The sequence below is a fragment of the Pseudonaja textilis genome, chromosome 15 (assembly GCF_049901715.1).
Source record: "Pseudonaja textilis isolate UNSWEBS1 chromosome 15, rPseTex1.2, whole genome shotgun sequence".
In the NCBI taxonomy this organism is placed as follows: Eukaryota; Metazoa; Chordata; class Lepidosauria; order Squamata; family Elapidae; genus Pseudonaja; species Pseudonaja textilis.
The window spans coordinates 2,552,608-2,573,017 of record NC_142004.1 but is presented as its reverse complement, the minus strand read 5'-3'; the positions used below and the strand labels follow the sequence as shown (position 1 = coordinate 2,573,017).

At 48.6% G+C, this 20,410-nt stretch overlaps 2 protein-coding genes and 1 long non-coding RNA gene across 5 annotated transcripts in view; all 3 read left to right on the top strand.

The window, feature by feature from the left end:
* LOC148124622 (uncharacterized) overlaps positions 1–20,410 on the top strand; it is a 125,965-nt gene that overhangs the window by 42,380 nt on the left and 63,175 nt on the right. The gene's annotated exons all lie outside the window — the stretch shown is intronic.
* SLC35E4 (solute carrier family 35 member E4) lies at positions 1,051–11,501 on the top strand. Of its 2 annotated transcripts, none has more exons than XM_087913077.1 (4): positions 1,051–1,252; positions 1,290–1,315; positions 3,748–5,279; positions 6,677–11,157. In XM_087913077.1, the coding sequence occupies exons 3-4, from the start codon at positions 4,640–4,642 to the stop codon at positions 7,096–7,098; spliced, it is 1,062 nt and encodes a 353-aa protein (XP_087769203.1). In that variant the 5' UTR covers positions 1,051–1,252; positions 1,290–1,315; positions 3,748–4,639; the 3' UTR covers positions 7,099–11,157. The 2 variants fall into 2 exon arrangements, 1 of the variants encoding a protein (XP_087769203.1); XR_015739599.1 differs by lacking the exon at positions 1,051–1,252 and adding an exon at positions 11,367–11,501 and having other exon boundaries at positions 1,278–1,315; positions 6,677–7,294.
* On the top strand, positions 12,945–20,188 carry LOC113450886 (synergin gamma-like). Of its 2 annotated transcripts, XM_087913080.1 has the most exons (7): positions 12,945–13,118; positions 13,206–13,395; positions 14,126–14,189; positions 16,140–16,236; positions 16,689–16,849; positions 17,654–17,758; positions 18,487–20,188. In XM_087913080.1, exons 3-7 carry the CDS (start codon positions 14,139–14,141, stop codon positions 18,595–18,597), a joined length of 525 nt encoding a protein of 174 aa, XP_087769206.1. In that variant the 5' UTR covers positions 12,945–13,118; positions 13,206–13,395; positions 14,126–14,138; the 3' UTR covers positions 18,598–20,188. The 2 variants fall into 2 exon arrangements, with proteins under 2 accessions (XP_087769206.1, XP_026577985.2); XM_026722200.2 differs by lacking the exon at positions 13,206–13,395 and having other exon boundaries at positions 12,945–13,138.

Sequence of the window (20,410 nt, the reverse complement as noted above, 5' to 3'; positions counted from 1 at the left end):
AGAGCTGTCCCATTAAGGAAGGAGGGGTGGAAGAAAGGAAGGAAAAGAAGGAGGGAGGGAAGGAAGGAAGGAAGAAAAGCGTGGATGGATGGATGGAGGGAGGGATGGAAGAAAGGAAAGGATGGAGGGAGGGAAGGAAAGGGTGGATGGATGGAGGGAGGGAGGGATGGAAGAAAGGAAAGGATGGAGGGAGGGAAGGAAGGAAGGAAAGGGTGGATGGATGGACGGAGGGAGGGAGGGATGAAAGAAAGGAAAGGATGGAGGGAGGGAAGGAAGGAAGGGAAAGAAGGAGGGAGCGAAAGAAGGAAGGAAAGGATGGAGGGAGGGAGGGAAGGAAGGAAAGGATGGAGGGAGGGAAGGAAGGAAAGGGTGGATGGATGGAGGGAGGGATGAAAGGAAGGAAAGGATGGAGGGAGGGAAGGAAGGAAGGAAAGGGTGGATGGATGGACGGAGGGAGGGAGGGATGAAAGAAAGGAAAGGATGGAGGGAGGGAAGGAAGGAAGGAAAAGAAGGAGGGAGGGAAAGAAGGAAGGAAAGGATGGATGGAGGGAGGGAAGGAAGGAAAGGATGGAGGGAGGGAAGGAAGGAAAGGGTGGATGGATGGAGGGAGGGATGAAAGGAAGGAAAGGATGGAGGGAGGGAAGGAAGGAAAGGATGGAGGGAGGGAAGGAAGGAAGGAAAGGGTGGATGGATGGAGGGAGGGATGAAAGGAAGGAAAGGATGGAGGGAGGGAAGGAAGGAAAGGATGGAGGGAGGGAAGGAAGGAAGGAAAGGGTGGATGGATGGAGGGAGGGAGGGAGGGATGAAAGAAAGGAAAGGATGGAGGGAGGGAAGGAAGGAAGGAAAAGAAGGAGGGAGGGAAGGAAGGAAGGAAGGAAAGGATGGAGGGAGGGAAGGAAGGAAGGAAGGAAGGGAAGGAAGGGAGGGATGGAGCCTCGCCAAGGGGCGCATTCGGGCGGGAGAAAAAGGAGCCCGACCTGGATTCCTCCCGCGCGCAACTTGCGCAAGGCCACGGGGCGGGGCGGGGCGCGGGGGGGGCGGCGCTCGGCGGCCAGCAGGGGGCGCAGGCGAGGCGGCTGCCTGGTCCATCTCCTGCAGCATCCGCGGCCGATGCGCCTTCGGGAGTCGGAACCGCTTCCCGGTCGGGCAAGGCCGGGCTGGGGCGCATGGCGAGCCGGGCGCGGGGGCGGGCCACGGCGGGCCAAGGCGCGTTCCGGGCGGCAGGAGCCGCTCCAGTCCAGGCGCGCCGGGGGTGGGGCCGCGGCTGCCCAGCCCAACCGGGCCCGGAGCCTAGCGACGCCGGAGCTTCGCCCAGGTAAGGGTCACCTTGAGGCGCCGTGACGGGGAGGCGGGAGGAGATTTGGCCCGGAGAGGCCCGCGCTGAGCAGCCCGGCAAGCCGTCCCGACGCGCGGAGCCTCCGAGGGCAGCCGGAACGGGGCAGGAGCGCTCCGGGATTCCTGCAGGGATGCGCGGGAGGAGGGCCCGGATGGGACTGCGCTGGGCAGGTGAATAGAGGAGCAGCTCCGCTGGCCTAGTGACTGGAGCTCTCCCCTCACCATCGGGAGGCTGTGCGAGTTCGATCCCAGGCAGGTCTCCTGCTCGAGCAGGGGGTTGGACTGGATGACCTCCAAGGTCCCCTTCAACTGTGATTCTGTGAGCGAGCATCCCTGCGCGGAGAAAGCTCAGGTGTAAAGGGAAAAGCCCTTTTTCTTCCCCTCCTCCTCCTTCCCTGATGAGGTTACTTAGTAGGGCGATGAAATGTCTGCAAGTTCATTGAGCACCAAGGACCGTCCTGCTCCTCCTGTATGATGATGACGTTACCTAGTTGGGTGATGAAACGCCTGCAAGAAAACTGACAAGCTTAGAAAGTATCAAAGACCAGTTCTCCTCCTCCTCCTCCTCCTTCACCTCCTCCACACACCCCACTCCCTTCTGGTAGCACTGATGACATTACCTAGTTGGGTGAAGAAACGCCTGCAAGAAAATTGACAAGCTTAGAGAGTATCAAAGACACCACAGTTTTCATCCTATGTATATAAAAATCCTATATATATATATAAAATCTCAAGCTTTTTACTGAAGAAAATGGCACCCATCTAGCTTTCTGGGGAAGGGAGTTTCCCCAATTTGTCCGCCTATTTGTCCTTGTTTTTATTATTATCCTGTACCGCCTGCCAGGTGGTAATAGTTCAAAAAAAAAAAAAGGGTTCCCAGGATGAGATGGATCTTTGCGGATGTTTCAAACTTTCTTAAGGCAGCGGGAGCGATAAAGCTCTTCCAAAAAGGGGAGAGGGCAACCCAGGATCCTCTGAGGGGCAATGACGTTCACCCTCTGGAGCGCCGTCCTCTCTGCCCCTGTGAAATTGGCAAACCCTACACAGATGTGCAGTAAGTTAAGATGCTCTCTCTGGTGCAGCGGTAGAAGGTCAGCAGCAGTTTCCTTTCCAGTTGTTTTTCATCCAGTTAGGAGAGGGACAGTAGGCACATTGGTGTGCTTATGCACGCCCCTTCGTTGTGGTTTCCTCCTGGGTCCTGCCTTTTGCGAAGCTGACTTATGGGCATAAGCTGGTCAGTGAGTCACTCAGCCCTTTCTGGCAGCTGTTTGTGTCGATGGAAACAAAATCAGCTCCATCTCTTCATTTGGCTGATCGTTTCATTCCCCGCCATCCCTTCTCAAAATGGGATGAGCTCGCCTTAGTCCCACTTTGAAAGTGCTTCTCTAGAGTTTGGGTTTCCTGGCTGGGTTCGGACGTGTCGTTCCCACCCGTCCTCGCTTGTCCCTCTCCATGGAGAGCTGAGGTCCTTTGGAAGGGAGAGCCTGAGCCTCTCCTCTCTTGCACCCGGGACAGGAGGACCCTCAAGCAGGAGGCAGAGGGTAGGTGGGTAGGTGGGTGGGTCTCCGCCCAGTGGGATTTTAGCAGCCCAGCCCATGGGGAGGTTGGGCCTTCCAGGAGCTGCAAGCAAAGGGGGCCGTCCTGGGCTGTCCTGAAGCGCCCGGGGAAAATTCGGTCTCTCGCCACCTGGAACGGCCGGGTGGCTTCCCCAGTGGATCCCAAAACAAAACAAGACATTTCATTGACGATCTAACCGGATTCCAGGTCAGCCGTAAAATCCAATCCCCCTGAAGATCGGAATGGAGGCAGTCAGGCCTTCAGAATGAATGGATTCGATCGAATCGGGTTTATCTTTGACAATTTCACTCCGTGGCTTCCCGGACCTGGAAATAGGTTAAACGAACATCTTGTCAATAACATTGATGATGAAAGAGACGTAGCTGAGTCTTGGCTCAAAGGCAAGGCTTCTTCAGTTGGATATTAAAAGTTTAATTACGGATTAACAGAGGTGGAAGGGGCCTTGTAGGTCATCTAGTCCAACCCCCCACCCACCCAAGCATTGAGCATCTCCGAGGATGCTTTGATTACAGATTAACAGAGTTGGGAGGGACCTTGTAGGTCATCTAGTCCAACCCCCCACCCACCCAAGCATTGAGCATCTCCGAGGATGCTTTGATTACAGATTAACAGAGTTGGGAGGGACCTTGTAGGTCATCTAGTCCAACCCTCCGCCCAAGCAGGAGTGCAGGGAGATCCTGTTGTGCGGCTTCTCCTTGCAACAAGCTAAGCATGGATGGTGACATGGCATTTGCTGGGTTTCTAGGACGACTGGGAGTTTAGGAACATCTTAACTCAGATTTTCCTTGCCCTTCCCATCCGCATTTATTTTATTTTATTGATGTATTTCCGCAGCCGCAAGCCTTCGATGAGCTGGCCTGGCCAGACCCAACTTCCATCCATCTGGCACTGGCACAGGATTGGCCTCAGGGAGTAGATGGTGTCGTCCTCTCTCGGATCCACTCCCCAGTTACCCGAAGGTGGAGCTTTCTGCCGGCCTCAACTTGGCGATGTCGCTTCCTCTCTGCTAGGATCTCCAGCACGTGGACGGAGCCCAAGCCGGCCGGCTGCAGGAGGGAGCAGTGGGCCCTGGGCGTGCCAAGGAGGCTGGAAGCCAACCCAGCTGCAGCCCTGGGGTGGAGGCTTCTTTCGTGCCCTTTTCCAAAGGGCCTCCTTGCCCGAGCTGAATGAGGACGTCTCCAGCTACGCCGGCCCCGTGAGAAGAAGGGAGGCAAGTTTTGTTTTCCCCAGTTTCCAAATATCCTGGGAGTTGCCAGCCCGTTTCTAGACGGGACCACGGGAGAAGACCGCAAACACAAGGAGAGGAAATCTGATCCCGGTGACTCACAGGGAGGGACGGAGAGGAGGAGGAGGAGGAGGCAGCAAAAGGAAAGAAGGCGAAAGGGGAGGAGAAGAATGTAAAAGGAGAGAAGGAGGAGGCGAAAGGAGAGAAGAAGAAGTAAAAGAGGAGAAGAAGACAAAAGGAGAGAAGGAGGCGAAAGGAGAGAAGAAGGAGGCGAAAGGAGAGAAGGAGGCAAAAGGAGAGAAGAAGTAGTGAAAGAGGGAAAGAAGACAAAAGGAGAGAAGGAGGTGAAAGGAGAGGAGAAGAAGAAGGAGGGATAGCTAGAAGAAGCCTCCTTGAGTAGACAAGGGTGCTCCAGACCAGCGGAGATCCTCGCTGGGCTCTCCAGACTCCGTCCCGGTTGCAATTAAACTCCGTTCCGCCCGTGCCAGCTCACCGTCCCCAATGTGCCTGCCGGCGGGGAAGCAACACGATGCCGTGATGAGCTCGACCGCCGAAGCCTGGCCAGCCCCACCCTGGAAGCAGGATGCCGGGCAGCGCTGGGGGCTGAGGCTGTTTTCCCGGTGGCGCCACGCCCTGCCCCTGGTGGCCACCGTCCTGACGTGGCTAGCCACGGGCTCCACCATGTCCGGCCTGAACAAGTGGATCTTTGCCGTCCACAATTTCCGCTACCCGGTGCTGCTCTCTTCCTTCCACATGCTGACGGCCGTGGTGGTGGGCAGGCCCCTCGCCAGGCTCCGTCCAGGAGGCTCCGTCCCATCCTCGTCCCTCCACCCCAAAGCCCAACTCCGGGTTTTCCTGCTCAGCCTGACCTTCTGCGCCAGCGTGGCGTTCGGCAACCTGGGCCTCAACCACGTCCAGCTGGACTTTGCCCAGATGGTCTACACCACCACGCCGCTCTTCACCTTGGCCCTCTCGGAGCTGCTGCTGCGGAAGCGCCACCACCCCCTGCAGTACGCCGCCATGGGCCCCATTTGCCTGGGGGCCTCCCTCAGCTTCGTGGCGGAGGTGCACTTCGACCGGGCCGGCTGCTGCTTCCTCTTCGCCGCCACTTTCCTGAGAGGCCTGAAGTCCATTCAGCAAAGTAAGTGACCCAAGGGGGTGGGGGTGGCGAAGGCAGGGGTCCTCAAACGGGGCCGCTGGAAGGAGGGGGGGGGCGACTTCAACTCCCAGAATTCCCCAGCTGGGGAATTCTGGGAGTTAAAGTCCACCCACCTTCAAGGGGTCAAGGGTGAGAAACATTGTTCTAATGTTGATTTGCTGAGCCTCTGTGTGTGTGTGTATGTGTGTGTGTCTCTAATCTGTCTGTCTGTCTATCATCCATCCATTTGTCCATCCATCCATCCATCATCCATCCTCTATCTACCTACCTACCTATCTACCTATCTACCTACCTATTTACCTATCTACTTATCTACCTATATCTATCATCTATCTATTTATCTATCTATCTATCTATCTATCTATCTATCTATCTATCTATCTATCTATCTATCATCCATTCGTCCACCCACCCACCCATCCATCATCCATCCACTATCTGTCTGTCTGCCTATCTATCTATCTATCTATCTATCTATCTATCTATCTATCTATCTATCATCTGTCCATCCATCCATCATCCATCCTCTATCTATCTATCTATCTATCTATCTATCTATCTATCTATCTATCTATCTATCCATCCATCTATCTATCTGTAACTGAAATTATATTTGTATGGAAACATGAAAACCTGGAACCATGCTGTTCACTAAAAAAGATGTTATATATATATGTGTCTGTATGTGTGTGCGTTTTGTGAAAACCCAAATAAAATTGTTTAAAAAAAAACAAACGATGGCAAGAAAGGTTGTAAAACGGATCAGAACTCCCGTGACAAATGTCTCGCTTAGCAACATAAATGTTTGGCTCTATTGTGGTCATAAGTCAAGGACTACGTGCATTGCAGTCATAAGTTGAGGAGTATGACTCAGGAGTTTCTTTTTGCTGCCTTGGCCAACGGGACAGTCGCCTTTGGTCGCTGTCAGGATTCCGACAGTCACCCCCAATTAAATCATGAGTCTCAAGCCAAACTTCCAAAACTTCCAAAGGATTTATTAGGCGTAAACATGCCAGCATTGCCTGGGTGTAGCCAACTCTGAGGCACATAATTCATTGTCACCCTTGACCCTAGTTTTTCCCCACCCCCTGTGTGTATCATAATTCATATTCTCCAATGGGACACATCCATAGCCAAGAATCATCAATCATGCTCTCCAGTTAGAATTTTGCCCGGCAGAAACTTCAGTCACCTAGTTACTATCTTTAAAAAACATTTATGGAATGCGCTTTCGGTTTGCAAGCTGCTGCACTGCTCCCCCCTCCTCCCTTTCTGTTGGCCACTCTAAAAAGACCAGAGAACTATTGTATGAGTTGACAGCTGCTTTCTGCGGGGTCCCAGCTCCCGAAGCTTTGCTGACCTCCTTGTCTGCCCCACAGGTACCCTCTTGCAGGAAGAGCACCTGGACTCCTTGAGGCTCCTGTGCCTGACTTCGCTGCCCAGTTTCTGCCTCCTCTTTGTGGCCGCACTGGGCCTGGAGGTAGGCTCGGCCTGGGAGGGCCTGCTGGACTACGAGGCCAGCCTCTGGACCTGCGTGCTGCTCAGCTGCCTGGGCTCGGTCCTGTACAACCTGGCCAGCTTCTGCATCCTCTCGCTGACCTCCGCCCTCACCATCCACGTCCTGGGGAACTTTAACGTGGTGGGCAACCTACTTCTCTCCCACTGGCTTTTCGGAAGCCACCTGACTTTGCTGAGCTACCTGGGCATCGCTCTCACGCTGCTGGGTGTCCTCATGTACCATCACTCGGAGCGTATTGCTGCTTGCTGGCGCTCGCAGGCGAGCCCGGCCAAAAAAGAATAGGAGTTTGGTGGTGGTCAGAATGGGCTGGGAGAGCGACCTTTCTGCCTGCAAAGCTCATCCTGACAGTGAGGGCCTCGGTGGCGCAGTGGTGAGAATGCGGTACTGCAGGCTGCTTCTGCTGACTGCCGGCGGCCTGCAATTTGGCAGTTTGAATCTCACCAGGCTCAAGGTTGACTCAGCCTTCCATCTTTCCGAGGTGGGTAAAATGAGGACCCCGATTGTTGGGAGCAAGAGGGTGACTCCGTAAACCGCTTAGAGAGGGCTGGAAAGCACTGTGAAGCGGTATATAAGTCTAAGAGCTAAGTGGGAAGGAAGGAAGGAAAGAAGGAAGGAAGGAAGGAAGGAAGGAAGGAAGGAAGGAAGGAAGGAAGGAAGGAAGGGTGGGTCACGGTGGCACAGTGATTAGAATGCAGAATTGCAGGCTAACTCATTGCTCACTGTGGGCAGTTCGATCCTGACCAGCTGAAGGTCATCTCAGCCTTCTGTCCTTCTTTCTGAGGTCGGTAAAACAAGGACTCAGATTGTTGGGGTCAATATTCTGACTCTGTAAAGTGCTTAGAGAGGGCTGTAAAACACTATAAAGTGGTATATAAGTCTTAAGTACTATTGCTATCCTCTCCTCCTGCTGGACTACAACCGGCCTTGGAAATCTCCCATAAATCCTATTGGCGGTCAGGATCGGCAAACAACAGCCTGCATATGGGAAACCCTATTGCGGGTGGAGTAAACCACTGCAGGATGAATAAGCACAACAAGCAGAGCCATAGATTATGGCTTGGGAACCTCAAAAGCGGGTTACATCTCCTCTTTTGAGTCCCAAACAACAGATGGCTTAGCTTAAGCCACCTAAGTTTGGATAAGTCCGGCCAAAAAGCTTTGAGAAGGAAGCTTTTATCACTCTCCCAACAGATCCCTGTTGTTTGAATCATTTTGTAATTCTGGGCAACCATTTCAGTAATACTTTTGCCTGCCCGGTGCAGGTGAGCGTGAGACAAATCCTGATTTTTTTTTTTCACAAAAAGACAAGGTGCCAGAAAGTTTTTTTGCTTTATGTTTGGTTTAATTTCCAGGTTTGGCTTCTAAAAATCTGGTCTTTGGAAAAAGAGTAAGTTATTTTTCATCAACATGAAGCAGTGTTTCTGACAGCCTTGGCAACTTGAAGGTGGGCAGACTTCAACTCCCAGAATCCTCCAGCCAGCTTGGTTGGCTGGTTCAGTAAATTCTGGGAGTTGAAGTCAGCCCATCTTCAATTTGCCAAGATTGAGAACCGCTGCTTCATAAGACGTCCTGCAGATTTAGCGAATCGTTTGCAAGGTTTTGCTTATGGTTTATTATATTTATTTTTATACGGCCATATTACCCGTGGAATTCCTGGGAATTTAACTGTAATTCCAACCCATCAAGAAGGATACAACTTGGGATCTGCAGAAGGTGCAAAGACTATTCTAAGCTGTTATGTTGGAGAAGCGAGGCAGGAGGAGGGGGCTGCAATTCTGAAGCGGATGGTCACTTTGGCTTTGGAGTTGATGTGTCAATCAGTCAAGTAAGGTCAGAGGCCCCACCCCTTTTGGTAAGGAAAACCTGGACTGGCCTGTTAGAATAAAGGAACATGTGCACCCGTAGTCCACTTGCAAAGAAGAGATTCTTGCGGGGGTGGGTGGGGAGGAATTCAGGTCTGTAGTTTAATTATGGTAACCTTTCATCTTCTTTTAATGACCCTGTAATCCCTTGCGGGGTGGAGTTTGGGCAACTGAAGGGAACCGAGTTTTTACTGGCCAGATGCCCTTCCTGTCACCAGCGTGGAGTTTTGTTCAGCAGATCAATTCCCATTGTGCCCAGAGAGAGAAATATCTGCTTCTACCTAGGATTGAACTCACAGCCTCCTGATTGTGAGGCGAGAGCTCCACCTCTTAGGCCACTGCGCCACCCTTAAATAAGGCCACCTTTGCACAAACGATTTTGTGACACACATCAGCACCTCAATCCTATGGTCCTTATCAGGGTATATCAGTAACTGGACATTACTTCTCTGCAACCCCGCAGAAGACCATCTCAAACCACCCGCTTTTCCTGCCTGCGGGTTGATCGTACAGGAAGGGGGTGTTATTGTATGGCCGTCACAACAAAACATGGAAATGTTGTGGCTGTGTATCTTCCTATACCGGACTGGATACGTTGAAGACATTAAGCTCTGGTTTGTTTAACTGTGATCTACTGAATAAGCCACTGGGCTGAGTTTGCACAGAATATGCTAAGCCATACGGCACTGTTTATATAGATCGCAAGCCCACATAAACCACACCTGGGCTTAGCATTATCAGCATCCTACAATCTGCATTGTTCGGTGCTATAGAGTATTAGTTATTAGACTATTGCTTGGAACGACCAGGCAAATAAAGCTATTCTTCCCTGAACTCCTTTAAAGATTTTTTTTTAATCTTGGATTGCAAGAAGTGCAAATAACCACAGGTAGGCAGCAAAGAGATACAAAACAAAAAAACCCTTCCACTACTTTGCTGCCATCTAGTGGTAATTTAATATCTTGCAGGCCTGCAAAAGCTTGTCTCCACTTGTTCAAAAAGCACATGCCATATTTTATTCCTAAATTAAGATCTTGGCTGCATCAAGCCACGTTTTCAGATTCTAGATGAAACCGACACTAAACTATGGCTGAGGTGCTTATTGAGAATCGGAGTTTTAATTGAAGCGAGAATCCAGACGCCGAAACTGGGAGACGGGATGGAAGGAGAAGGCAGGCCTGACTTTTTATGGCCCCTTTTTAGTAACGCTTTGATGGTTCAGCCCAACTCAACATTCTTTCTGCCTAGCCTTTCTTCATGAGACGGTTGCAACCAAAAAAAAGGGGGGGGGGAGGGAGAGAATCGGATATTCTGTGCTTCCTTAGTAACCTTAGTTAAGCTCTAGAATTTGGCTGGCGGGAGATGCTTCGGTCCACCTGGGTTGGATTCGAGTCTTCGTCGTAAACGAGGAAGAAGCTTTAAATCAAATTTTTCCCAACCTTGGAGAATGTTAAGGCATGTGGACTTCAACTCACAAAATTCCCCAGCCAGCCAACATGGCTGGCTGAGGAATTCTGGGAATTGAAGTCCGCACATCTGAAAAGTTCCTGAGGTTGCAATAGATCAAGGGTCTTTCAAACTTGGCCAAGTTTAAGACTTGTGGACTTCAACTCCCAGAATTCCTGAGCTAACATGACTGGAGGAGGAGGGATTCTGGGAATTGGAAGTCCATAAGTCTTAAAGCTGTCAAGTTTGAAGATCCCCGATCTATCGCCTATCACCTATCACCTATCTATCATCTCTCTCTCTCCGTACCTACCTACCTACTTACCTACTAATCTACCTATCTACCCGTCTGTCCGTCCATCCATCCATCCATCTATCATCATCTATCTATGCATGTCTCTATCTATCGTCTATCACAAGGCTCTTTAAACTTGGCAAGTTTAACACTTGTGGACTTCAACTCCCAGAATTCCTGAGCTAACATGACTGGAGGAGGAGGAATTCTGGGAGTTGGAAATCCCCAAGTCTTAAACTTGCCAAGTTTGAAGACCCCTGCAAATAGGTTCTTAGTTTAGAGGGAAAAAAATCAAAAAAGTGGGTATCCTCATGCTTTTCTGAATTAGCTGGTAACTCTACTGACTTCCTGATGGAACTGGGAGACCCCTGAATAAAATCTCCCCTAAATTTATGGCTCCCAATTCACAGACATACATCATCCCTGGGTTGGGATTTATTTATTTTTTTGCAGAATCTCATCTTCCTGTTTAGTGACTCTTGGCCCCTTCTTTGATACCCAGGGCTTGCAATGAAACAGCCAAGGACGGGGATTCATTTTGTGACGGTCCCAAAATCCATTATTTATTATCTTGGGTGGGTGGGAGGTGGCAGGTAAGGCTGGACGTCAAGAGTGGAAATGTTTTGCTAACCAACGGAGGACGAAACCTCTTCCCAGCCTCTTTGGAATCCATACGCACCAACCTGTTTCGTATCTCGGCTCGTGTTTGTCTCAAAATAAAGCTCTATTTTTGTCTTATTTGTGTCCTGATGTCCTTGAATGAACCGGGAGGAAAGGGAGGGCTGGAAATATATGACACACCTCCAGCCTCTGCAAAACAAAAACCTGGAGGTGGGGAACAGTTTGACAGCCAAGAGAAGCTGTTTGGGGGAAAGAAATGACTTTTCCGGGGAAGGAAGGATAATTATTTAGGGTTGCTTTTTTCTTTTTCTTTTGGCACGGTGCAGACAAAACAGCTCGGTTGCTGTAGCAACAGCTGCCCAGCATTTCAAGCAGCCTGGAACCAGCCAGAAGGAAAAGCTTTTGCAAGCAAGCTGGAAAATATGCATGTGACCCGGGGAATAGAGGGTGGGGTGGGGTGGGAAACCTTTGGGAAACAGGAAGGTTGCAAAAAATAAAATAAAACGGAGAGGAGGAAAGGCATCCTTTGGCAGCCAATTCAATGCTGAACAATCCAGGCTCCCGCAAAGGAAATGTTGTTGTCTTTGTGTGTAATTAGAGCAACTACAGTTGTCACAAAAAATGTTAGCACCCAGGGCAGAACAAGCTGGCTGGCTTTCAAGCAATCGCTGGAGTTGCAAACATCAGCCAACTTCTCTCTGATTGGAAAAAAATATATATATATTGCTAGCTGGAGTTTATATTTTGTATGGATGCTAAAGAGGAGAAGTCATTTTGTTAAACATACTTGGTAACCTTAGATCCCAAGGCAAAGTTTTCACATTCCATCAAGCTACGAATAAGCCAACATTGGATGGATTTGCCACACATGCTAAGCTAGGGAATGGTGATTTGCACCCCACTGAAATTGCGTTCCAACAATGGGTTAAAAGCTCCAATAATCACATTATGGTTTACATGCTGGGTGAACTTAGAAGTCCAGAAGACATTAACTCCTTCTGGACTTCATTTTTCCCGTGCCCAAGTGTGGGGAATTCTGGGAGTTGAAGTCCACAAGTCTTAAATTTGCCAAGTTGAAAGACCCTTGATCTATCTATCTATTCTATCTCTCTCTTTCTGTTTATTCTATCTCTCTATTCTTTCTTTCTCTCTATTCTACCTGTTATCTATTCTATCTATCTATCTATCTATCTATCTATCTATCTATCTATCTATCTATCTATCTATCTATCTATCTATCTATCTATCTATCTATCTATCTATCTCTATCTATCTATCTATCTGTCTGTCTGTCTATCTATCTTTCTATCTATCTATCTATCTATCTATCTATCTATCTATCTATCTATCTATCTATCTATCTATCTATCTATCTATCTATCTATCTATCTATCTATCTATCTATCTATCTATCTATCTATCTATCTATCTATCTATCTATCTATCTATCTATCTATCTATCTATCTATCTATCTATCTAATCTATCTATCTATCTATCTATCTATCTATCTATCTATCTATCTATCTATCTATCTATCTATCTATCTATCTATCTATCTATCTATCTATCTATCTATCTATCTATCTATCTATCTATCTATCTATCTATCTATCCCTGCCTATCTATCTATCTATCTATCTATCTATCTATCTATCTATCTATCTATCTATCTATCTATCTATCTATCTATCTATCTATCTATCTATCTATTCTACCTCTATCTATTCCAGGGGTCTTCAAACTTGACAGCTTTAAGACTTGTGGACTTCAACTCCCAGAATTCCTCCTCCTCCAGTCATGTCAGCTCAGGAATTCTGGGAGTTGAAGTCCACAAGTCCTAAACTTGCCCAATTGGAAGACCCTTGCTTTTAAGGCATTTAGAAACCTGAATATAACAATCTGGCGAAATCCTTTTGCGGGTGTTCCTTTTAAAAAGTGAAACCAGAGCTTGATTTTATTTTGTTTCCATGACCTAACCATGTTTTTTAAAAAAATCACCTGCCTCGGAAACTGAAACTACTACTTCCTCCTGCGTGGAAAATGCGTCGGTTACCAACTCTCCAGCTGAGGATCCCGGTGAATATCAGAGAAAAGCGGTAACTGAATACTGACCTTTTGAGCGCCTCTTATTCATGAAGCTTTTTTTCCCATTTCCCGGAACAGATTAAACTGACCTCAAGTGGGGAAACCTGCTTGATCAGAATCCTGGTTTTGTCACATGACCTAAAGTCCTAGCTAGGTTCCAGGACAGGTAAACCTGAGAGGTGTTAAATTTATCTCCTTTCTGTTAAAAGAAGTGCAAGAATTCCAAGTAGGCGAGTAAGTAACTTTCTTTGGGAAGTCCAAGAATTTGGTGAGTTTTCCTCTGTTTCTTAGGTTCCATTAATATTTAGGTATTACCTCTGAATAAAATTCAGGTTAATACAGGTGTAGATGTAGTAAGGAAATTGATGGCGGGGAAGCCATTTTTTGTTCTGAATAGTTCAATTTTCACACCAGTGTATTCACCTAGGCTAGAGGTCTCCAAAATTGTGAAGTCCACGTGTCTTAAACTTGCCAAGTTTGAAGATCCTGCCATGGCAGCTTGGCATGTTTAAGACTTGTGGACTTCAACTCCCAGCATTCCTGAGCTGACATGACTGGAGGAGGAATTCTGGGGGTTGAAGTCCACAAGTCTTAAAAGCTGTCAAGTTTGAAGACCCCTGACCTAGGCAAACCATGACAACACAGTCAGTCTGGGGAATTCTGGGAATTAAAGTCCACGCATCTTGGACTTGCCAAGGTGTTGAAAGACGGTGCTGCACCTTTCTAAAACAGGCCGTGCCCTTTAGGTTAATTGATACGATTTGAGATGTTCCAGATCGTTTATGTAGACTGAGAGCACGTCTAAGATTCCAGATTGGGAATGCAACTTTGAAAGAAATTGGAGCAAACAAAGATTTTCCTGCCGTGCTCCCCCCAAAAAGCGATGAAAAAGTAGCTTTATTTCTGGGATAATCTAACCATAAGAAGGGAAAAGGAAAGAACATGTGAATTATCATTAACCTGGAAATTGGATTACTGAGGAAATCGTTCCTTTCCAGACCGTCCAACCAGATGAATTCATCAACTGCACATGTGATTCGATGTTTGCAGCAGATACACAAGGTTGGCGTTTTGTGTTCCTCTTCGAATGCCACTTTTTTGTCTGTCATGTTTCTTCCCCTTCCAAGCCTCCATCTGTCATTCGAGATGGGCTGCATGGCTTATTTTTCTCTTAACAAAATGTCCATGCCCCACACTCTCCTTTTTCCTACACTCGACTTGGGAATTCTGGAATTCTGTGTCCTTTTCCCTTCCATCAATTAAATTCCTACCGCTTCTTATAATAGGTGGTTGGAAATTATGTTGTCCTAGAGAAAGTTCTCTTCTTGCACTTTCTGCAAACAGCCTTTGGTTTGCAATTCTTTGTTTCTTTCTTGGCAATTCCGGAGTAAGAAGCTTTCAAAAGTTTGCTTGCATCACATTTTTTTTCTTTCTTTCTTTCTCCATTTAACTGTATCGGCCAACGTGGATCTTAATGAATCTTCTCCCCTCTGCTGTTCTGCCCAAGTAATTGCAACTGCTTGGTATTTCAGTCTGGGCCAATGTTAAGATAACAGAATGGCAGAGTTGGAAGGGTTCTTGGAGATCTTCTAGTCCAGCCCTCTACCCAGGCGGGAAGCCCTATGTCATTGGTTGTCCAATCTCTTCTTTAAAACTGCCAGTTTTGTGATGTCCACAATTTCTGGAGGCAAGTTGTTCCACTGATGAATTGTTCTGTTGGGAAATTTCTCCTCAGTTCTAGGTGGCTTCTCTCCTGGGTTAGTTTCTACCCGTTGCTTCTTGTTTTCACTGAGATTTTTCCGCGGTGTTCTGACCCAGGCTTCCTGAGACCATAATTAAGCACACGCTTAGTCCAAACAACTCTCTTTTTATTTCAATGCTGGGAATTATGTGCATTCCCAGCCCGTAATGAGTCCCAAACAGTCCCTCGAGATAAGCACCCACCTTTCTCTCCTTTGAATGGCTGCCAACAACTAAAGTGCCACAGGGAACTGTAAAAAGCCAAGTGAAGTACAAAGTCCACGCAGAGCTTCAAGGTTTAATCTGACTTTGCTTCCTGCAAAGGTTTCTCTACCTTTGCCTGTCCTTTATCCCTTAGGGGAGCGGCAATCACCTCCAAGCTTTACGCCTGAGTTGCCCCTTTTGTCTCAGCTGCTCTCACCTTCTGGCAGCTCTGCATATACGCGCACTGGGAACAGGCTCCCCTTGTTCCTCTTCCTCGCTGCTCCAGACTCCGGAGACTCGGGAGTCAGCACCCCACTCCCAGATGGTCCTGGCCCCATCTCTGCATGGGACGCAGGACCCTCGTCTGAGTCCTCTCCAGACTCCCGGACTGGTCCCCGTTCTTCCCCACTGTCCGATTCCACTGCCGTCTGCACCGGCTGCCGGCGAACCACAACACACAGACTGCTCTGCAAATATTTTGAAACGGAACTCCTGCCATGTGGTGGCAAGCCATCAAATAGCCATGCGGTCGGTCCTCACTTGGCAGGTGTCCCACTGAGCCACTATTCATAGTTAGGACGGGGATAACAACCTAACTGTGCAACCAATCCTCACATATACAACTTTCGCAGGTCTGTAAAACAAAAGGTGAGCTGAGATAAGATCATAAGGAGAGCTGTGGTTTCATTTAATGACCAAGCGGCTGGTCCCAATTGTGGCTACTAAAGGAGGACTACCCGTGGCCCAGTTTTCGACTGACTTTCGGGGGGGAAAAATTAAAATGGTTTGCTACGCATCCCCTTCATTTTTCAAACAACAACAAAGACTTGGAACGGCTGTGAGAGGAATCGCCATCACGGCCTCGGTTTTCGACCACGATTCATCCCCCAAATTGATGTTGTTAAGTGAGGCATTGGTTAAGTCCCGTTTTATGGGCTTCCTTCCCACAGCTGATAAGTGACATCCCTGCAGTTGTTGAGTTACTACTGGATTAAAAATCCAACGGAATGTGTGAAAATGATTGTCTCTTGGAATGTGCTCACCTGTCTCCTTGTGTCCCCTGGACAGGTAATCGGGAAGGCCAATGAAATTCTTGCAGGCATCAGCCAGCCATCTGTCTGTAGAGAGGTGTTGCTTTCTACTCCTGGAACAGCCTACATTTGGGGTACAGCAGATGTGCCTTTTCTCTCTCTTTCCTGTTTTGAATTTCCTGAAGATCTCACCTACTCGTTCCAAGTTTTGAAGATGTGCCAATAATCCGCAAATGTGAACATACTAACTAAATTGGAGACTAGCTCGATGCCTGTGTTTTGCTACGAAACTATGTGGTCGGGCTTAGTTTTTGGAGAGGAAAATAAGGCGGGGAAAGTCTGCCTTTGCCTAGCAGTATCCATTGGAATTCATCTGACTAGTGTACGGTCAGTGTGTGAGAGAGTTGAGGGCTGTTTGGAAACTGAAGCAGCATTTGCTGTGTGAGCAAGAAGGAGACAGCAAGGAGCCTGGGTGTGGCTTAGCTCAACTGTTCTGTACTAAAGCCCCTAACCCTTACACCAAACTGCTCCTCTCCCTTGGAGGGGCTTCTAAAGAATTCCCTTCTATGTTTGTTCTCGTCCGCAGGATTGTCCGAGATCTATCAGATCTCCAAGCACTTGGGAGACGCCGTGAGCGCTCGGAAATTGACAAGCGAGCTGCTCTTGCAAACATTGCGCGAGGTGGATTTGGCTTGGAATAACCTCTTGTCTTTTCTCGTGGTTGGTCGTTCTGTGTTCCAGACGTTGGTAAGGGATTCCACTCTCTGCTCAAAAGCTCTTTGGACTTAAAAGAGGGGGAAATGGGGATGTGGGAAGAGGGGATAAGAACGGGTCCCAGGGTGTAGGGTTTCTGGCCTAAGCTGGGGGTTGGACTAGAAGATCTCCAAGGCCCCTTCCAATTCTCTTATTCTGAGAAATTCTAAGGAAAGAAAATGTCTGCAGTTATTTATTGATCCGAATATTTATATATCGCTCTATTTTACTGGAGACTTCAGGGGATTTGCAGCTCACTGAAAGACTGGGCTGCTAAAAATCCACAGGGACCCCCACCCACTGACTTCTGGAAGATAGATTTATTTTATTAAATTTATTTATTAAATTTGTTTATTAAATCTGTTTGGCAGCCATCTCGCTGCAGGGCTGGGTTGAAGCATGGAAGCGTCTTTTTAAAAACAATATTGGGACTGGAAGCTGGTAATTTTCCAAGCCACTAAAATCAGGTGGAAGAAACAGCTTTAGGTCAGTTCCAAAGATGGCTGCATCTAGCTCATTATTTTATTGTTTTGATAGGCAGGGACAGGTGCATTAACTCCCAGAGTTCCCCAAACAGCTGACGAGGGGAATTCTGGGAACTGAAATCTGCGCGTCTTAAAGAAGGTTGTGTGGGGGGAAAAAATTCTCCAAAGTTTGAGCCTCGCGTTTCCCTTGGTCTTAAAAAATAAACCTGGGACTTTCCTGCAGCCACGCAGAGCTGGAGTGTCAATCAAAGAGAGAAAACCAAGAAGCACCTCTTAATTTTGTCCTTTTTACCCCAACTGCTGGAATTTACAGCTTCTGCCACCGCTGCCTGTGAGCGAACCTTGCGTGACGCTTGCAAAAAGTGAACTTAATCGTGTCTGCGGAGTTTGCCTCGCAGAGGTAAACCGAGAACCTGAGGTAATTTCTATCGGTTTTTTTTTTTTATTAAAAAAATGAAGACCTCCTGCCTAGGGAATTCTGGGAGTTGGAACAGTGGTGGGATTCAAAAAAAGTTTACTACTGGTTCCGTGGGCGTGGCTTGGTGGGCGTGGCAGGGGAAGGATACTGCAAAATCCCCATTCCCTCCCCACTCCACTAACCTGCTTTCCAGCTCCGTTCTCCTGGGCAGGGCAACCCAAGAAGACCCAGCCAATCAGCTGTGGATGTGGCTTGGTGGGCGTGGTGTGTGGTTTGGTGGGTGTGGTTTGGTTTGGTGGGCGTGGCAGGGGAAGGATACTGCAAAATCTTCATTCCCACCCCAGTAACCTGCTTTCCAGCTCCGCTCTCCTAGGCAGGGCAACCAAAGGAGACCCAGCTGATCAGCTGGGACTCCATGGGAGGCGGAGAAGAGATGGGGTTGGCGGGGCCAGTCAGAGGCGGGATTGGCCGGTTCTCCCAACTACTCAAAATTTCCACTACCGGTTCTCCAGAACTGGTCAGAACTGGCTGAATGCCACCTCTGGAGAGACGGCACAAATGTCAATGGACAACTCGGATTCGGAGGCTGGCACCTTGTTGCTTGACTTGGTCGGACTCAAGCAGGTGTGGAGCCGAAAAAGGGAAGAGTTCCCTTTTTAATACAGGTGTCTGCAAACATTTTGCTCTTCTCCTGATCTGCTTTCTTTTGTTTCTATTTGCTCTCTCAGGTGCCTTCTGGAAGTCTGGATCCCGTTCTACACCAGGGATTCTTTTATCATGTCGGATGTGCCAACTTTTGGCTGAATTGTGTAGACTCCACGCTGCCAAGAGAGAGCTGATCTCTTCTGACCTGCTCCCCGAACACGACAAACCCTCTGATGTGAATTCAAAAGATTCCTTTATCAGGACCGCCGGCAGTCTCGGCAAAACGTTTCTCTCGCAGGCGAACAGATCTGGCTGGCTGGAAGATGAATATCCTGTCTGTCACATCTATTCATCTCCGCCCCCTGCCTTTTATCCCCAGAGCTAAGGTGGGGCTTCGCTAGCAGCGGTGGCTCTTCTGTCCCAAGGTCCGGCCCATAGATGTCCACTGCTCTCCTCTCCTCTGCCTTCTGTGCACCTGCGGTCAGGCACTGCATAAGGGTGTTCCTCCTCTTCCTCATCAGCCACCTCCAGACCTGGCCCTTCCTGCCCCAAGGACCGGCCCATAGATTTCCACTGCTCTCCTCTCCTCTGCCTTCTGTGCATCCACGCATCAGGCACTGGGCCCAGGACCAGCCCATAGATTTCCACCGCTCTCCTCTCCTCTGCTTTCTGTGCATCCACGCATCAGGCACTAAACCAGTGGTGGGATTCAATTTTTTTTTACTACTGGCTCTGTGGGTGTGGCTTGGTGGGCGTGGAAGGGGAAGGATAGTGTGAAATCTCCAGTCAGAGCTGGGATTTGCCGGTTCTACTCAAAATTTCCGCGACCAGTTCTCCAGAACTGGTCAGGACCTGCTGAATACCACCTCTGCGCTGGGCCCAGCTGTTCCTCCTCTTCCTCATCAGCCACCTCCAGACCTGGGGGGCTGTTGACTCTCCATCTGAGGGCTGATGGATGGCCCAGGCTCCACCTCTCTCTCTCTCTCTCTCTCTCTGACAGCTCCATCCCCTCTTCCTCCTCAGAGACTCTCCCTGATTCTCATGTCACCTCCTCCTCTGATTCAGTTGCTGGAATGGCTGGCGGACAACAGTCCACAACAATGACCCTTTTCTCCAAGTTTCTGTCCATGCTGTTGTCTTGTGGATTGGTGGTAGGAGTTGAGAAAAAGACTTCTTGAAGCGTGGGAATATTGGTGGAATCTAAAACCCTTTGCCTTCCGATGCCCCGTTTCAAACTTTAAAAGATCTTTTTGCCCAACGTGACTGGAAAGGGGAATTCTGTGCTCAGGACCTGAATTTTCATCACCTGATCGTAGGGTCGTAAGAGTGAAAAACGGTCATAAGTCACTTTTTTCAGTACCGTTGTAACTGTGGGCTTCTGTAAGTGTGGGATTTCCTGCATGTGCAGTCGGGCAACTTCATTTTGCCCAGGTGGTGGGAGACACACCTGTAAGGGTGCTCCCAATCTCACCTGGCAGTTCCTGCATCTCACCTGTCAGGTTATGAAAAAGTGTTGGTTTTCCTGGGACTTTTGGATGGGCGGCTGAGCAGAGGAGAGAAAACACAGTGAAACGAACTTTCTGCTGAATGTATTTCCTTTATTACAACTGTCTCTAAGCCTTAAACAGACTCGTAACAATTCTATGTAGCTCTCGTTTGGCTCTAAAGCTACACAAATATCAAACAGGGTGAAAATTTGGGGGGGGCTTTCTTTCCAATGGGACACTTATCCTCTCTTCTGGGATCCCCCAGAAACTTTCTTGGTGAATACCATCTCCTCCAGGCCCATGGTCAAAAATATCATGGAAAATACCGTTTCCCTGAAAATACGACCTATCCTGAAAGTAAGTCCTAGGCTTGAGGTTTACACATGCACCGAATATAAACCCTACCCCAAAGTAAGCCCTAATTAAGATCCCACCCACTCCAGACTGCACGGGGAAAAATTAAGCTAGGGTAGGCATGGGAGGGTGGAGCTGCCCTACTACTTACCTTTGGACAGTTGTA

Excerpts from the sequence above, each read along its gene's own strand:
- SLC35E4 (XM_087913077.1), top strand. The coding sequence starts at position 4,640 with ATGTGCCTGCCGGCGGGGAAGCAACACGATGCCGTGATGAGCTCGACC. Across the intron at positions 5,280-6,676 it reads CCTGAAGTCCATTCAGCAAA|GTACCCTCTTGCAGGAAGAG; the intron begins GTAAGTGACCCA and ends TCTGCCCCACAG.
- LOC113450886 (XM_026722200.2), top strand. The coding sequence starts at position 13,083 with ATGCGTCGGTTACCAACTCTCCAGCTGAGGATCCCGGTGAATATCAGA. Across the intron at positions 13,139-14,125 it reads GTGAATATCAGAGAAAAGCG|ACCGTCCAACCAGATGAATT; the intron begins GTAACTGAATAC and ends GTTCCTTTCCAG. Across the intron at positions 16,850-17,653 it reads GTTCTGTGTTCCAGACGTTG|CTTCTGCCACCGCTGCCTGT; the intron begins GTAAGGGATTCC and ends TGGAATTTACAG.